At 45.5% G+C, this 18,263-nt stretch overlaps 1 protein-coding gene across 1 annotated transcript; it reads right to left on the bottom strand.

The window, feature by feature from the left end:
- Positions 1-10,638: 10,638 nt before the first annotated feature.
- On the bottom strand, positions 10,639-16,738 carry LOC143804062 (interleukin-17F-like). The gene is made up of 5 exons (XM_077281800.1): positions 16,404-16,738; positions 13,732-13,976; positions 13,056-13,261; positions 10,793-10,865; positions 10,639-10,675 (listed from the first exon to the last, which is right to left on the bottom strand). The coding sequence occupies exons 1-5, from the start codon at positions 16,431-16,433 to the stop codon at positions 10,639-10,641; spliced, it is 591 nt and encodes a 196-aa protein (XP_077137915.1). The 5' UTR covers positions 16,434-16,738.
- Positions 16,739-18,263: the final 1,525 nt, after the last annotated feature.

The following is an 18,263-nucleotide window of genomic DNA, read 5'->3' as shown; positions in this document are numbered from 1 at the left end:
CCTCTCCCCTGTATATATACACTGCACAGTACCTCTCCCCTGTATATATACACCGCACAGTACCTCTCCCCTGTATATATACACTGCACAGTACCTCTCCCCTGTATATATACACCGCACAGTACCTCTCCCCTGTATATATACACTGCACAGTACCTCTCCCCTGTATATATACACCGCACAGTACCTCTCCCCTGTATATATACACTGCACAGTACCTCTCCCCTGTATATATACACTGCACAGTACCTCTCCCCTGTATATATACACTGCACAGTACCTCTCCCCTGTATATATACACTGCACAGTACCTCTCCCCTGTATATATACACCGCACAGTACCTCTCCCCTGTATATATACACCGCACAGTACCTCTCCCCTGTATATATACACCGCACAGTACCTCTCCCCTGTATATATACACCGCACAGTACCTCTCCCCTGTATATATACACCGCACAGTACCTCTCCCCTGTATATATACACTGCACAGTACCTCTCCCCTGTATATATACACCGCACAGTACCTCTCCCCTGTATATATACACCGCACAGTACCTCTCCCCTGTATATATACACCGCACAGTACCTCTCCCCTGTATATATACACCGCACAGTACCTCTCCCCTGTATATATACACTGCACAGTACCACTCCCCTCTATATATACTCCGCACAGTACCTCTCCCCTGTATATATACACTGCACAGTACCTCTCCCCTGTATATATACACCGCACAGTACCTCTCCCCTGTATATATACACTGCACAGTACCACTCCCCTCTATATATACTCCGCACAGTACCTCTCCCCTGTATATATACACTGCACAGTACCTCTCCCCTGTATATATACACCGCACAGTACCTCTCCCCTGTATATATACACCGCACAGTACCTCTCCCCTGTATATATACACTGCACAGTACCACTCCCCTCTATATATACTCCGCACAGTACCTCTCCCCTGTATATATACACTGCACAGTACCTCTCCCCTGTATATATACACCGCACAGTACCTCTCCCCTGTATATATACACCGCACAGTACCTCTCCCCTGTATATATACACTGCACAGTACCTCTCCCCTGTATATATACACCGCACAGTACCTCTCCCCTGTATATATACACTGCACAGTACCACTCCCCTCTATATATACTCCGCACAGTACCTCTCCCCTGTATATATACACTGCACAGTACCTCTCCCCTGTATATATACACCGCACAGTACCACTCCTCCTCTCCTGTATATATACACTGCAGAATTTACAATAGCTATCACTCATGTAAGAAGTGAGATCTGGCATTGTACTCTACCTATATTTCTCTGCTGTATCTGGGCATCATGAATCGTGGTATGTGTTAAAGGGGGGGGGCCCACTGAGACTCTTTCGCCCGGGGCCCTCAAAAACCTGGAGCCGGCCCTGCTCAGTGGTTAGCACTGTGGCCTTGCAGCGCTGGGGTCCTGGGTTCAAATCCCACCAAAGACAACATCTGCAAGGAGTTTGTATGTTCTCCCCGTGTTTGTGTGGGTTTCCTCTGGGTACTCCAGTTTCCTCCCACACTCCAAAAACATACTGATAGGGAATTTAGATTGTGAGCCCCATCGGGGACAGTGATGATAATGTATGTAAAGTGCTACAGAATATGTTAGCGCTATATAACAATAAAGATTATTATTTAACTTTTTTCACAAAAATTTAATTTTACACCCAAATTGCTTTCTTTTGGCAATGATAACAGGAGAAAATGGACCACAAAATATGTTGTGAAATGTCTCCTCAGCATGCCGGTACCCCACATATGGGGCAAAACTACTGTTTGTATGGAATTTATCTAGATGTGTGGTGAGCACCTTGAACCCCCAGGTGCTTTACAGAAGTTTATAACATTGAACTGTGAAATAAAAAATGTTTCCACAAAAAAAGTTCCTTTAACTCCAATTTTTTTATTTTCACAAGGGTAAAAGGAGAAATTGCACTATATAATTTGTTGTGCAATTTCTCCTTAACATTCCGATACCCAGTATGTTAGGGAAAACTACTGTTTGGGTGCATGGCAGGACTCGAAAGGAAAGGAGCGCCATTTGACTTTTGGGGCGCAAAATTAGCTGAAATCTTTAGCGGAAGCCATGTCAAGTTTGGAGAGCCCCTGATGTGCCTAAACAGTGGAAATCCCCAACAGGTGACCTCATTTTGGAAACTTGACTCCTCAACGAATTTATGAAGATATGTGGTGAGCACATTGAAGCCACAGGTGCTTCACAGAATTGTACATTGATTTGTGGAAATGTACAAAAAAAAATTTCCCACAAAAAATGTTGTATTAACGCCAAATTTTTCTCATTTTCACAAGGATAGCAGAAAAAAAGACTGCAAAATTTGTTGTGCAATTTCTCCTGAGTTCAGCCATACTCCATACATGGTCAAAAACTACCTTTGAGGCGCAGTGCAAAGCTCAGAATTGAAGGAATGCCATATTGCAGTTCAAATTTTGCTGGAATGCTCTGAGGGGGGCCATGTTAAATTGCAGAACCCCTGAGGTGCCAGAACAGCAGAAACCCCCGTAAATAACCTCATTTTAAAAACTGCACCCCAAATGAATTCATCTAGGGGTGCAATGATCATATTGACCCCACATGTGCCTCATAGAATTTTACAACATTGGGTGGTGAAGAAAGAATAATTACATTTTTTCCACTAAAATGTTGTTTTAGCCCCAAGTTTTTTATTTTTCTTCGTTCTAATAGGAAAAACTGGATCTCAGTTTGTTGTAAAAATTTCTTGTGAGTGCGTCAATACCCTTCATGTAGTAGGGAAGAAGAACTGTCATCAGTCACTGACCTCAAACACAAATCTTGAAAATGGTAAAAAATGCAACACAAAATGTAAAACAAAGTTTTAGAACTTTTCATTTATTTACGATTTATTTCAACTCCCCATCAGTAGTGGTGACGTTACATTTTTTAAAGAGACAGGACCCATATTAAGAAGCTATTTTCTTCCTACCGTAATACAATAGATTCAACTTTGCTATGGCAAACATCTGCAGAAGACAAGTTTCCCCTCTTTGTAATGATGGGAATTATTGTCCATGTTCTTTCCATCTTTCCCTATCTCTCAGGTGGCCGTCCTGGTCTCCTCCAGCTCATCGGCTTTTCTACCAGAGAAGGATTTGCCCCATAATCAGGAAGGATCCAGGGATGAAGAGCTCCCTGTAGAGGGCAGACAGAGATGTCCTGGAAGAAGGAACCTGCGCCTGCTGACCAGTATGACGGTGGACACCAGTCTCATTGACAGCAGCTACATGGACAGCTCGGTGCAGATGGAGGACATTCACACCCGCTCCCTGTCCCCCTGGGAATACAGGTAATATCACAACCTACGACATTATAAGCAGCGCTGAATAGCGATACAGTCTGGTGCAGATTTCTGGAGTCTCCTATAGGTAATAGACTTTTCTGGTAGAATAGCAGGTAATAGCTTTTTGGGATTTTTTTTATAACGCCTTTAATGGAGAATAATATCTTTCCCTCTTTCTAGCTGCCTCTAGTTCTTCTTTTCCTGCCTACAAGCTCCCAGTAACCATCCAGAAATGTTCCCTGTCCCCATGTAGAATTCAGGGAAGGAGGGAGATGCAGCTGCAGTTCTTAGGAATAAAAACATGAAGTAGAGAAGCTGAGACATCACCTAGAACAACCTTGTATGGAGAGATAGATTGTACATTAATAGAGCAGAAAACTGAAGAAAAAACATCCAGAATCTGCAGGATGAGCACAAGGAGCGCGGACATGAACCAGGAGTTCCATATCTTCTCTCTCATTTTGTATTTTTATTCCCAGTCTCAACACAGATCCCAACAGATTCCCTTTCGTCATTGCCGAGGCCGATTGTCTGACTTTCGCTTGTGTAGACGCTGATGGCCATGAAAGTCCAGACCTGATCCCCTTCCCCATCCAGCAGGAGGTGATGGTCCTACGACGGGAGCAGAAAGGCTGCATGTTCTCCTACCGGCTGGAGACCGAGGTGGTGACTCTGGGCTGCACATGTGTCAGACCCGTCATCAGCTATTACTGAACACGTGGAAATATGGATGGATGGACGCCTGTTCATCAGCCTTTTTGATTTCTTGAGACTTTTTTATTTAATTAATAAAAGAAAAGCAAACTTAATTTTTCTATAGTATCATCTCTGGCTACAATAAATTTTGGGCTTTGTGAATGATCACTTCTCCATTACACAGGTTCATGTTATGGCGGAATATACTGATATCACCAGAAGACACATGCCGTATATTCTCCTTGTATAGGGCCATGCTGTTCCTCCAGATGTCCTCAAGTTCATATGGAGGTGTAAGTGTGTGACAGGAGCTGTCTTATGCCTCTCCGTCTCCCCTTAAAGACAACATGTGCAGGAACTGTGCGGGAACACGTTAGAATATGATTTTATTATATTGTATTGCATTGTATGAGTAATGTAAAACATGAAACTCTATTGAATCTTACAGGTACTAATATGCGCAGTAAATGTATGGAGCTGTGTCCCCAACAGACGTGGGTGGAATGCGCAATCCACCCGCGGATGTTAACATGTTAAATGCAGCTGTCAATGTCTGACAGCGGCACTTAACATGCGCATCGCCAACCACGCCCATCAGCGCCTGTGTCACCTGAACGTGGGTCGCCGATGGGCTAGCATGACAACCCCGGGCCTGCAGCAGACCCCTGTGGTTGTCATTGCCACTGTGCTATGAGCGTCTCCCAGTGGTTGGCGCTCATAGCAAGTGAGCATTTCTGCTGCATAGAGCAGGGCTGCAACCCTGCAATGTGCAGCACAGGCAATTGGATGAACGCAGCTTCTAGTCTCCCATGGAGACTATTGAACCAAGTGTAAAGTGAAAAAAATGTTTTTCTAAAAAAATATAAAAGTTTAAATCACTCCCTATTTGCCCCATGCAAAATAAAACAATAAAATGAAAATAAAAAATGCACATATTTGACATTGTAATGTTCAGAATCACCCGTTCCATCAATATATAAAAAGAATTCATCTGATCGGTAAATGGCGTAACGCAAAAAAAAAAAACAAAAACGGCAGATTTACATTATTTTGGGCGCCACAATAAAATGAAGTAACAGGCGATAAAAAGATCATATCTACACCAAGATGGTATCAATAAAAACGTCAGCTCAGCATGCAAAAAATAAGCCCTCACCCAACCCGAGATCATGAAAAATGGAGACGCTACAGGTCTTGGAAAAATGGCAACTTTTTTTTTCTCTTTTGACAAACTTTTGATTTTTTTTCACCACTTAAATAAAAAAGAACCTAGACATGTTTGGTGTCTACTAACTCGTAATGACCTGGAGAATCATAATGGCAGGTCAGTTTTAGCAGTTGATGAACATGGTAAAAAAATTTTTTATCCCGTTTTCCAGTACACTATATGGTAAAACCAATCATGTAATTCAAAAGTACAACTCGTCCCACAAAAAACAAGCCCTCATATGGCCATATTAATAAAAAAATAAAAACTGGGTATATATGATTGAGAAACATCTTTATTTATTAATTTGGCAGTATAATTACTGAAAATTGGTCTGCATTCGCACTGCAGTGCATGGACTGGGCGCATGTCTCCCGACCCGCATCCTCATACATGCTGTGAGGCTGCTGAGTTCAAGTCAGGAGACCCGCGGCCAATCCATGCAATGCAGTCCAAGTGCAGACCGATATCCACCGACAGCTTCCATAAATGTACAGAAAACAGAATACAATACTCCACAATCAGAAATACAGATTATAAAAAAGTCACAATCTGGGTCTATTATTTTAGAAAAATGTATGTGACATATTCCCTTAAAGAAAAAAATATATAAAAAATTATTGGATATTTTAACAAATGTTTTATAGGGTAGAGTAGAGTAGGGCACGGCCAAAGAGTCTACCTTGTCATGGTGGTGGCTTAAAAAAATCTTTTGGGTAAATCAAAAGCTGATGGCTATGTATGTGATGTGGTATTCAATGAGAACTGTTAATGTTTGATTGGTGAGGACGTGGTTCAGAAGTAGAGTTTTTCCAAGAGTGGTTGGTGGGACTGTGGAAGATTCGAGGGGAGGAGGCGGAGCAGGGGTGGAGTCTGGGTGGAGTCTCAAGGGGGCCCAAAAATTTTGACAGTATGGGGCCCTGAAATTCCTACTGGCAGCCCTGATCCTGCTGCTCTGTCTATTAAAACATTTGCTGCAGAATCTGAAAGAGGAAGCTTTGAATGCCGAGCAGGTGGCTATGGAGCAAGATTGTACCACACAGCCTAGCCTCACATAGTATACTCAGGCCACATTGGGTGATGACAAGGAACAGATGGAGGAGGAGGAGGAGGAACAGGAGTTTTTGGTCTGCACTACAGAGGGGACTCCCAATCTCAGTTTCATGCCTGTCCAACATGGATGAGCTGAAGAGGAGGAAGAGGAGGCTATGCAACATGAGGAGGAGAGGCTGGTTAGTATTCATCCTGGCGAGGACACTTAACGTTTGACTCTTCGTAGCTTGCCACACATGTCACAGTTCATGTCCAAGACCCTTGCGTGAAAGACATTTTGTCCACCATGAAATACTAGCTGTGCACATTTCTTGACCCACGGTACAAGGAGAAATTTCCTTCTCTCATGTCAGAGGCAGATATGCCATTTTCAGTGCATGCATGCCAGAGGGCCGTTGTGGAAGGCTTATTGAAAAGATTACCTTCAGGCAACGCTGCTGGCAGAGGTACCGGCTCTTTTCACCCACAAGGATTACAGGGGAGGGACACGCACACCAGGTGCAACTCAGGGGGGAAGAAATGTCCACCAACTGTCACATCAGCAAGGGTTAGCTGTGGGTGTAACTATAACGAGGAGGGAGACGTTGACCAAGATGGTGAAGGACTACTTAAGTGACCATACCCAGTTTCCTTCCTGATTCTTCAGTGCCCTTTAACTATTGATTGTCCAAGCTTCACATTTGGCCCGACCTCTTCTTGTACACCTTGGAGGTGCTACCATGCCCTGCCGCAAGTGTGAGCGGGTTTTTAGTTCGGCCGGTGCATTCAAGACAGGTAGGCGCACACACCTGTCAATGGAAAATACAGACAGGCTGACTCTTCTAAAATTGAACAAGGGCTGGATTTCCTCCGACTTTGTAAGTCCTACACATGACAGCAACGTAATGTAAATGCAGCCCAAATGTTCTTTTTTTGGAAGTTGTCTAATCGGCCATCCCTTACAATCCATACCCATTTTTTTCAGGAAACCACGTCCTACTCCTCTGCTTCTGCGACAAGTACTTAGAGGTCATATATGTATAACCCACGTGGGTAATGTTTTTACATTTTTGGAAAACTTTGCATATTTTGCAATGGTGAAATGTGCACTCCCTATCTCTAGCTGATCTAATAACTGCAAAATGTATTGTGGGGATCCCTATTCTGCCACCGATGTACATGGGTGAGATGTGTCTGAGAGATGTGAACACGGTTCTTTGTATAAACAATAGCAGATAGTGTTAACTCGCTAACATGTGCTAATATTCCTGATGAGCTGCATGTGATAAGTGCAGCGCCCCAGAGTCCTGGTCGTTGCAGTACTGATGCTCCGCCGCTAAGGGGGGCTATGGTACGTCTGATGGCACTGAAGGGGTTCACCTGACCAGGTATCACAGACACCAATACACTTCACAGTCTGGCCTCCAGGGGGAGCTAAGGGTACTATGTATTAGGCCACTCCTCACAATCTGGTAAAACTGGGGGTTGGATAGGAAGTTAGACAGAAGCTGACTGGGAATCGAACAGGCAACACCCTGTGGCAGAGGGTGTTGCGGGGAGAGACTCAGGGGGGTCCCTGTCAGGGGTGGGATCCTGACAGAGGCCTAGCGAACAGAGAGAACGTTACGGGACCGCACCTGCACTAGATAGCTTCGGTGCCCTAAGAAAGGACAAGAAGCGAGGTATATTGTGCTGAGTGAGAAACGAGATCAACGCAACAAGGAGAAATACCAGTAGGAGTCGTACTGTAAGACGAGGCAACATCCTACTGAGGCGCGTAGCCGGTGGCCGGAACGCCGAGGAAGTACTAGGCTCCAAGCAATACTTCAAACCTACGGCAGGACAGTCAGCTATAGGCGGGCTGTCTCACACCAATCACCTACGAAGACACAGGGGGCAACAATAGGAGAAGGGCGACACTAGGGTCCAGGAAGAGCTCTGAGCCTACCCGTCATACGGGTGCGTCCTAGCCATATCATCTGGGGGACGAAGAAGAACATCAGAATCGAGTTGTGAGGGAACACGAGAAACAGACACAACAGTTGTGGGGACTATCCCGTGAGCACTGCAGGGGAGGACCGCAACACACAAGCGCTAGAAGGTAGGCACAGATTTCCACCTGCAAAGGGAACTCTGGAGGTGCCATCGGACCGGCCGGACTTGCGCAGCCTGGTTAACCGTATTCCGGACTGAGGATCCTGAAGCCTTCAGTAAAGAGGTAAAGAGACTGCAACCTGGTGTCCTCGTTATTTACTGTGACCAGCACTGCACCGCACTATCACCACCTACCACACCTTTCATTGGGCGCCCCTCAGCAGGGCCACGGACCGGGTCTAGCCACCGTGACAACCCCAGAGCAGAGACCCAGAGGCCTGGTACCGGGTACCCCTCGGCCCTGCGGCAGTGGGGGCGCTACAACTTGGCGTCACGAACAGGATCTACTTAAGCCTGAAGAATCAGGTCATGTGTGCCTTGGAACTGTGATTTATTATACTTGGACTGTGACTTATTGCAAAGACTGTGGATTGCCATTTGCCGCCAAAAGTTCCCGCCAAGACCGCCGCCATTGCGGCACCATGTGGCGTGCTGGAAGAGCGGGGCGTGTCGTCGTGGGAGTAGCTTGGAAGAATGGCGCGAAAGTTGAGCCAGCCCCCCACAAGTACTACTATGTTCAGGAGATATGCCCTTCAACGAGGGAGGTCCGCCTCCTAGTCTGGGACGGCGGCGAGAAGAGGAACCGCCCTCCGGATGGGGGAAGGCCGGAAGCCCTGGACGATGCGGGGCAGAGCCAGATTGGCAAGATAATGAGCGAAGGTCGCCCAGAAGAGGGGGAGAAGGCTCGCACCAGTCCCAGCCAATGGGAGCCGAGCCAACTTTCACCAGGCTGCGAGGACCGGGAAATTCTCAAGGCGGAAGTGGAGGAGCTATGCCGTCAGCTTCGGAGTCTGTGTCGGCGAAAAGCCGCTACCAGTGAGGAGCCTCGCCACCCCCAAGCGCTGGCACCGCAAGCTGAGGAGAAGAGGGCTGACGCCGAGGATACCGCGGAGGCGGATGGCGCCATCATCCTGGCCCGGGCGGCCGAAGAGCCCCTGCTTGTGGACATAGACTCCCCTCCACCCAGACCACCCGGACGGGTGTGTAGCCGCCTTGAATGCGAGCAGCCGTGGGAGACGCTGAAGACCGCCGATGTCCCGTTACGGCCCACTGCACAGCTCGTGAACCTCCAGGGTGAGTGGATGACCTTCAAGTGGACCCGCGCTACCACCAACTTGATCGGGTTCCCTGGAGAAGCTCAGCCTGAGGGGGAGAGTATCGAGATTATCCACCAACGGGAATATCGCCAGCAGCTACGCCGACAGGAGGAAGAGTGGGCCCGTAAGAAGGAACTCCGCCGACGGGCCGAGCGGGAAAAGGACCTCCAGGCCAAAATCCAGGTTAGGCGGGCGGCTGAGGAGGACTGGGGCCCACAGCGCTATGGAGTCATCAGCACCTTCCGGATGCAGGGAGGTTGGGGCTTCATCAGAGAGCCCGGTCTCGCCTTGGAGGTATTCGTGAACCGGCGGGATGTGGAGGCGCACCTCATCGAGGGACACCCAGGCCGGGATCTTTACCCGGGGGACCGCGTTCGGTACACCCGCCACTGGGGAGACAAAGGGTGGTATGCTTTGCACGTGTGCAAGTACAAGCCAGAAGTGACTGTGCCACCTTCCTATGACTCCCCGGGACCGGCGGTCATTGCTCCGATCTCCATGTGTGCCAAATGCCAGCGGACCATCACCCCAAGGAGAACCGTGAGTACACAGACCCCCATTAAGGGTGCGGATGCACTCTATGTGGTAGCCGGAGGTGGGCAGTACCCCCGGAAGCCACCCCCAGACTTAGAGGGATAAACCTCGATACCACGGAAATGTATATAGTTGATTGTTTATCTTTTTGCTCTGCTGCTACAACCCGATTAGGGTAACTCTTAAAGGGATCCCTTTGTTTACCCGGGATCCCTTCTTCTGCTTTTTGTTTTGTTTCCTGTTTTATCATTGTTGAAAGAACTGCTGGATCATGAACACTGCATGATTACAAACTCCTTGTAAATAGTTTGCACCTTCTTAAAGGTGCTCTCTACTGGTTTTATAAAAGAAAGGACTCTTTGCGAAGAAACTGTTCCTGGAAGCAGTACTGGAGTCCTTGCTGCGTACGGACTTGCAGCTTGAGAAGTTGCACTACCTCATAGAGACTTGGTTCCTTCTTAAAGGGAACGTTCACCCATAGCACTTAAAGTATAATGATGCCTTAAGAGAAATAGTGATAATGCTTACATGTAAAGTTATATGTAGTCAGACAGTTGATAGTAATAAATGTTTAATGATATTGCTAGAAGAATGAGGACAGGAAGTGAACCCAGATGGGGTTAATCGGTGAGTCCTCCTAGGAGCCATACAGAGATGGCTCGGTGATCCTGAACTGAGAGATGGACGATAAGTTCTATACTGTGTATAGTAGCAGAAAGGCAGAAGGCCCGGGCGAAAGGGGCGGTCCTGTAACAGAACGAGAGGCAGTAGGCCTGGTGCAGATAGACAGGCGGTCCTGCAGATGTAAAGGTGGAAAATGAAGGAAAAGTTGATTAGCCTTATAGTGTTTTATAAGAAGGTCTTTAGTGGATTTAGCGTGTACATCCTTAAAGGCAATGTTAAATTATTGTTCAGAAATTTGCACTAAGTAGAATACCCGGTTGGGTAAGAAAAGTTATTTATAGTATGTTATTTAAAGTATTTAACCATGTTTGTAATGTTCAAGTGTCCTCACCTCCCATAAAGGGAAGCTCTGTTCAAATTTGCTTATTGTTATCGCATTTCAAAATTGTATGTCTTTTTGCTGACATGTATTGTTGTTTTCTTCCCAGTCCAGGAGTACTGGATTTAACCGGGGGGAAGTGCAGAGCCCCAGAGTCCTGGTCGTTGCAGTACTGATGCTCCGCCGCTAAGGGGGGCTATGGTACGTCTGATGGCACTGAAGGGGTTCACCTGACCAGGTATCACAGACACCAATACACTTCACAGTCTGGCCTCCAGGGGGAGCTAAGTGTACTATGTATTAGGCCACTCCTCACAATCTGGTAAAACTGGGGGTTGGATAGGAAGTTAGACAGAAGCTGACTGGGAATAGAACAGGCAACACCCTGTGGCAGAGGGTGTTGCGGGGAGAGACTCAGGGGGGTCCCTGTCAGGGGTGGGATCCTGACAGAGGCCTAGCGAACAGAGAGAACGTTATGGGACCGCGCCTGCACTAGATAGCGGCGGTGCCCTAAGAAAGGACAAGAAGCGAGGTATATTGTGCTGAGTGAGAAACGAGATCAACGCAACAAGGAGAAATACCAGTAGGAGTCGTACTGTAAGACGAGGCAACATCCTACTGAGGCGCGTAGCCGGTGGCCGGAACGCCGAGGAAGTACTAGGCTCCAAGCAATACTTCAAACCTACGGCAGGACAGTCAGCTATAGGCGGGCTGTCTCACACCAATCACCTACGAAGACACAGGGGGCAACAATAGGAGAAGGGCGACACTAGGGTCCAGGAAGAGCTCCGAGCCTACCCGTCATACGGGTGCGTCCTAGCCATATCATCTGGGGGAAGAAGAAGAACATCAGAATCGAGTTGTGAGGGAACACGAGAAACAGACACAACAGTTGTGGGGACTATCCCGTGAGCACTGCAGGGGAGGACCGCAACACACAAGCGCTAGAAGGTAGGCACAGATTTCCACCTGCAAAGGGAACTCTGGAGGTGCCATCGGACCGGCCGGACTTGCGCAGCCTGGTTAACCGTATTCCGGACTGAGGATCCTGAAGCCTTCAGTAAAGAGGTAAAGAGACTGCAACCTGGTGTCCTCGTTATTTACTGTGACCAGCACTGCACCGCACTATCACCACCTTCCACACCTTTCATTGGGCGCCCCTCAGCAGGGCCACGGACCGGGTCTAGCCATTGTGACAACCCCAGAGCAGAGACCCAGAGGCCCGGTACCGGGTACCCCTCGGCCCTGCGGCAGTGGGGGCGCTACATAAGTCCGGAAGGAATGATGCAGTGATGAATTCCACTGGTTTTATTCACAGTACCTTGATGAGATGAGGTGAGATATCAGGGATGATGAAGGGATAAAGATGAGGTGGAAGTTAGTACTGCAGGTTAGAAGCACAAAGTTAGAGGTAACAAGAAAATCCTTTCTTCAGTCCTTTAGCATGTGTTATCCAAGATGCTACTACCTATCACAAGAGACGCTTGAAGCTGGATGCGACAATGTGTTGGGAGAATACTGAAGGGGTATTGTGGGAACGCCTGGATCTTGGTATACTGCTTACGGGTGTTTTCTGTGGAAAAGCTTTCATTATCATTATACCGTAATGGGGGCTTTGGCTGCCACTGCTCTGAGGTGAGTGGGAGCTGGATGTGGCTCACCACCCTCTCTCAGAGCTGAATGTGGCTCTCAAGGTCAGAAAGGTTGGGGACCACTGAATTAAATGATAAAGCTAACAGCACAACATTCCACCGTAACATGGACCTGTAAAATGGAGATGTGATCGATAACAAACCCCAAAACTTACTGTAACCAGAGATGACACTATACAAAAATTAAGGTTCCTTTTATTTTATTATTTAAATAAAAAAGTCTCGAGAAATCAAAAAAAGCTGATGAACAGGCGTCCATCCGTCCATATTTCCACGTGTTCAGTAATAGCTGATGATGGGTCTGACACATGTGCAGCCCAGAGTCACCACCTCGGTCTCCAGCCGGTAGGAGAACATGCAGCCTTTCTGCTCCCGTCGTAGGACCATCACCTCCTGCTGGATGGGGAAGGAGATCAGGTCTGGACTTTCATGGCCATCAGCATCTACACAAGCAAAAGTCAGACAATCGGCCTCGGCAATGACGAAAGGGAATCTGTTGGGATCTGTGTTGAGACTGGGAATAAACATAGAAAATGAGAGAGAAGATATGTAACTCCTGGTTCATATCTGCGCTCCTTGTGCTCATCCTGCAGGTTCTGGATGGTTTTTCTTCAGTTTTCTGCTCTATAAATATACAATCTATCTCTCCATACAAGGTTGTTCTTGGTGATGTCTCAGCTTCTCTCCTTCATGTTTTTTTCCTAAGAACTGCAGCTGCATCCCCCTCCTTCCCTGAATTCTATATGGGGACAGGGGAGATTTCTGGATGGTTACTGGGAGCTTGTAGGCAGGAAAAGAAGAACTAGAGGCGGCTAGAAAGTGGGGAAGATATTATTCTCCATTAAAGGGGTTATGAAAAATCCCAAAAAGCTATTACCTGCTATTCTACCAGAAAAGTCTATTATCTATAGGAGACTCCAGAAATCTACACCAGACTGTATCACTATTCAGCGCTGCTTATAATGTCGTAGGTTGTGTTATTACCTGTATTCCCAGGGGGACAGGGAGCGGGTGTGAATGTCCTCCATCTGCACCGAGCTGTCCATGTAGCTGCTGTCAATGAGACTGGTGTCCACCGTCATACTGGTCAGCAGGCGCAGGTTCCTTCTTCCAGGACATCTCTGTCTGCCCTCTACAGGGAGCTCTTCATCCCTGGATCCTTCCTGATTATGGGGCAAATCCTTCTCTGGCAGAAAAGCGGATGAGCTGGAGGAGACCAGGACGGCCACCTGAGAGATAGGGAAAGATGGGAAGAACATGGACAATAATTCCCGTCATTACAAACGCGAGAAGGGGGGAAATTTGTCCGGTGCAGATGTTTACTGTAAAAAAAGCTGAATCCATTGTATTATGTTATAAAGGAAATTGCTACTTAATATGGGTCCTGTCTTTTTAAGAAACGTAATGTCACCACTACTGATGGGGAGTAGAATTAAATCAGTGAATAAATGAAAAGTTCTAAAACTTTATTTTACACTTTGTGTTTCATTTTTCACCATTTTCAGGATTTGTGTTTGATGTCAGTGAATGACGACAGTTCTTCTTCCCTACTACATGAAGGGTATTGGCGCACTCACAAGAAATTTTTACTACAAACTGAGATCCAGTGTTTCCTATTAGAACTAAGAAAAATTAAAAACTTGGGGCTAAAACAACATTTTAGTGGAAAAAAATGTAATTATTCTTTCTTCACCGCCCAATGGTGCAAAATTCTGTGACACACAAGTGGTGTCAAGATGATCATTAGACCTCTAGAAGAATTCATTTGGGGAGTGTAGTTTTTAAAATGAGGTCACTTATGGGGGTTTTCTGCTGTTCTTGCACCTCGGGGACTCTGCCAATTTGACATGGCACCCTCAAAAGTAGTATTCCCCGCACATATGAGGCATTGGTGTGAACTCAGGAGAAATTGCACAGCATATTTTGGGGTCTATTTTCTCCTGCTATCCTTGTGAAAATGAGTACATTTGGCATATACAATATTTTTGTGGGAAAAATATATATTTTTTCATTTTCACAGATCAACATGATAAAATTCTGTGACGCACCTATGGCTTCAAGGTGCTCACCACGCATCTAGATAAATTCCTTGAGGGGTCTAGTTTCCAAAATGGGGTCAATTGTGGGTGTCTTCAACTTTTTAGGCACAGAAGGGGCTAAACATGACCTGACTCTCGCAAACCATTTCATCAAAGTCACTTCTTCCTTTCTGATCCCTGCCGTGCAGCCAGACAGTAGTTGTCCCCCACATATGGAGTATTTGCATAGTCAAAAGAAATTGCACGACTAATTTTGGGTTCCATTTTCTCCTGTTACTCTTGTGAAAATAAAAAAAATTGGGACTAAAAGAACAATTTTGTGGGAAAAATTAGATTTTTTATTTTCACGGCTCTACGTTATAAACTTCTGTGAAGCGCCTGGTTTTTCAAGGTGCTCACCACACATCTAAATACATTGCCTGAGGGATTTAGTTTCAAAATTTGGGTCACCTGTAGGGGTTTTCCACTATTTAGACATCATCAGGGACACTCCAGACACAACATGGAGTCAGCTCCATACAATTATGCATTCATAAAGTCAAACGGTGCCCCTTTCCTTCCGAGCCCTGCCATGCGTCTAAACAGTAATTTTCCCTGACACATGGAATATCAGCCTGCTTAGGAGAAACTTCAAAACATATTTTGGTGCCAATTTTCTGCTCTTACCCTTGTTAAAATAAAGAAATTTGGACATAAAATAAAATGTTAGTGAAAATTTTTTTTTTCATTGTTTCCTTCCACATTCCATTAATTCCTATGAAGCTTCTGGAGGTTTAACAAACTTCTTGAATGGGGTTTAACCACCTTGGGGATGCAGTTTTTAAAATGGTGACATTTTGGGGTATTTTCTGTCATATAGGCCCCTCAAAGTCATTTCAAAAGTGTTGTAGGTTTTGTAATTTTTTTCGAAAAATGTGAAATTGCTGGTCAATTTTTAACCCTTATAACTTCCTATAAAAAAAATATATGTTTTAAAATTTGTAAAGTAGACATGTGAGAAATTATATTTATTAAATATTTAGTTTGATATATCTCTCGGTTTAGGGGCATAAAAATACAAAATTAGAAAATTGCTAAATTTTACAAATTTTTTTACAGATTAACTTAAGACTAATAGAGCTAATTTTATGACTATCATAAAGTACAACATGTCACAAAAAACATTCTGAGAATCTGTAGCTGTAGGATGCATTGAAGGATTCTAGAGTTATTACCACATAAAATGACACTGGTTAGAATTGTAAAATTTGGTCTAGTCACGAAGGTGAAATTGGGCTTAGGAGTGAAAGAGTTAAGTTTGATTAATCTAAGAGTGAAAAATCCCTTTAAGATAACCATTCACTGAACAGGATGCAATCCATCTCCCCTTCTGATTTCAGTAAAATAGTCAATATCCTCATCTGTGGGATTATTACTATAAAGTGTTAATCTGGCCTCCACCGAACCTCGGATCTGCTGCTCTATCAGCCATTCATGGTTATTACATAGACAAGTGCTATCAATCATGGAACGTTTTCCAGACTATTGGAATTAATGTTTGGATTCTGGATAAATGGAATTCTGTCATAATCTCCATTACTGGACACAATAGTATAACACGGCCTCTATAAAACTCACCAGTATGAGAGATGTTCTTGTAAGGACCATTCTGCTTCTCCTTCTGGGCTCTCTATATTCCGGTGGATCTCCTGTTTGACCCTTCCATCCCCGTCCCTCTCGCTATTTATACCACTCTTTGCTCCAGGTGGAGTCTCCATCCCAGGAATCAGAGTTTTCCTAAGAGTTTCTGTAAGTTCCCGCGGTGTCTGTGAGCGGTGAGGAATGGAGGCCGTCACTGTGGACTGTCCGACTCTGCCCTGTAATGTCCCATCATAAGAGAGAGAAACCAGTGTAGATCCCAGCACTTCCCTAAATCAGGGCCATCATTTATCTGAACTCTCCGCTTATCTGGGGCCACAGAGATAACAGCGCACAGCTGTCGTTTCTTTTTTTTTTAATGTAACTTTATATGAAACCACCACCAAAATTACCAATGATAACTTAATACCCAGGTAAAAAAGAAGAACATCAAGATTCAAATTAAAAGAAATATTTTATTAATGCTGATATTAAAAATTATTAAAAATATAAATTACAAAGAAAGGTGCTAGATCTAAAAGAAGGGACTCTATCCCACAGTATGCCGCACAAAATAAATATACAATTTCAAATAATACCAATAAAAAGGCTTTCTCCATGTGTGTGTGGAGCATTCATGACTGCGTATCCCAAGATTGGACCTTCGAGACCCGCATAGTGCCTTCCCCCGACCACATTTACCCAAAGAAATGCTTCCTACCCTCAATAAAGACATGACAATTATTTCTTTGGATAATTTTGCCACAGCAGCCATTTTATTAACTAAACAAACATAAATAACTCCATTTATACATTTGTATTAAAAACTTGAGGGGAGGGTTCTTGGAGCTAATAAATCTGGCACCCAATAGGCAAAAGCCCAAACCAACTTTTAAGTGAAAACCTTCTTTACCCTCAGCCGTAACCACCAGCTCGAGGGCACCATGTAACCCGTTTTCCGGGCAAACAAACCCCAAAGCTCCCGAGGTAAACTCCCCGTCCAGAGCCAGTAAACCAAAGCCAGATCAACCCCATAAAACACCAACTCCAAGAACCCCGCCCCCCGCCAACCAGCCACTGTGATGACAGTATGACTCGAACCCCTACAGAAAAGACTTATTAAAATCCCTAATCCCCTTACTACTCCCCCCCCCAAGCCCGACAAAAAACAAACAAAAAAAAAAACAACCAAGAACTAAAAAATGAGGGTGGGAGGGTGGGCTTCACGCTTCACTGAATAAAAGGTAATGGCCCCCTTTCCCGCACTTTTCCCACGAACCCGCCCCACAAATCACGGACCACCCCCTTCTCCTCCCATCCCTTAAACCAATCCCCACTGCCCCTGCCTTAATTTAAACGATGCTCCCCCAGGTTCCCTTGGCAACGCAGTCATGGGGGGCTTTCGTTTAACTGCGTTCCTACAGCCCCCCCCGCTTGACTGCGTATCCCAAGATTGGACCTTCGAGACCCGCATAGTGCCTTCCCCCAACCACATTTACCCAAAGAAATGCTTCCTACCCTCAATAAAGACATGACAATTATTTCTTTGGATAATTTGGCCACAGCGGCCATTTTATTAACAAAACAAACATAAATAACACCATTTATACATTTGTATAAAAAACTTGAGGGGAGGGTTCTTGGAGCTAATAAATCTGGCACCCAATAGGCAAAAGCCCAAACCAACTTTTAAGTGAAAACCTTCTTTACCCTCAGCCGTAACCACCAGCTCGAGGGCACCATGTAACCTGTTTTCCGGGCAAACAAACCCCAAAGCTCCCGAGGTAAACTCCCCGTCCAGAGCCAGTAAACCAAAGCCAGATCAACCCCATAAAACACCAACTCCAAGAACCCCGCCCC

This window comes from Ranitomeya variabilis, chromosome 2 (assembly GCF_051348905.1).
Source record: "Ranitomeya variabilis isolate aRanVar5 chromosome 2, aRanVar5.hap1, whole genome shotgun sequence".
In the NCBI taxonomy this organism is placed as follows: Eukaryota; Metazoa; Chordata; class Amphibia; order Anura; family Dendrobatidae; genus Ranitomeya; species Ranitomeya variabilis.
Note: the sequence above shows the minus strand (reverse complement) of the source record. Positions and strands in the feature narration are given on the sequence as shown.

Bases quoted from the DNA above. Each gene is read 5' to 3' on its own strand.
- LOC143804062 (XM_077281800.1), bottom strand. From the start codon at position 16,433: ATGGTCCTTACAAGAACATCTCTCATACTG. The intron at 13,977-16,403 runs GTGAGTTTTATA...CCTATCTCTCAG, and splicing joins CAAGAACATCTCTCATACTG to GTGGCCGTCCTGGTCTCCTC. The intron at 10,676-10,792 runs GTATAGAACTTA...TCATTCTTCTAG, and splicing joins CCTTTCTGCTACTATACACA to CAATATCATTAAACATTTAT.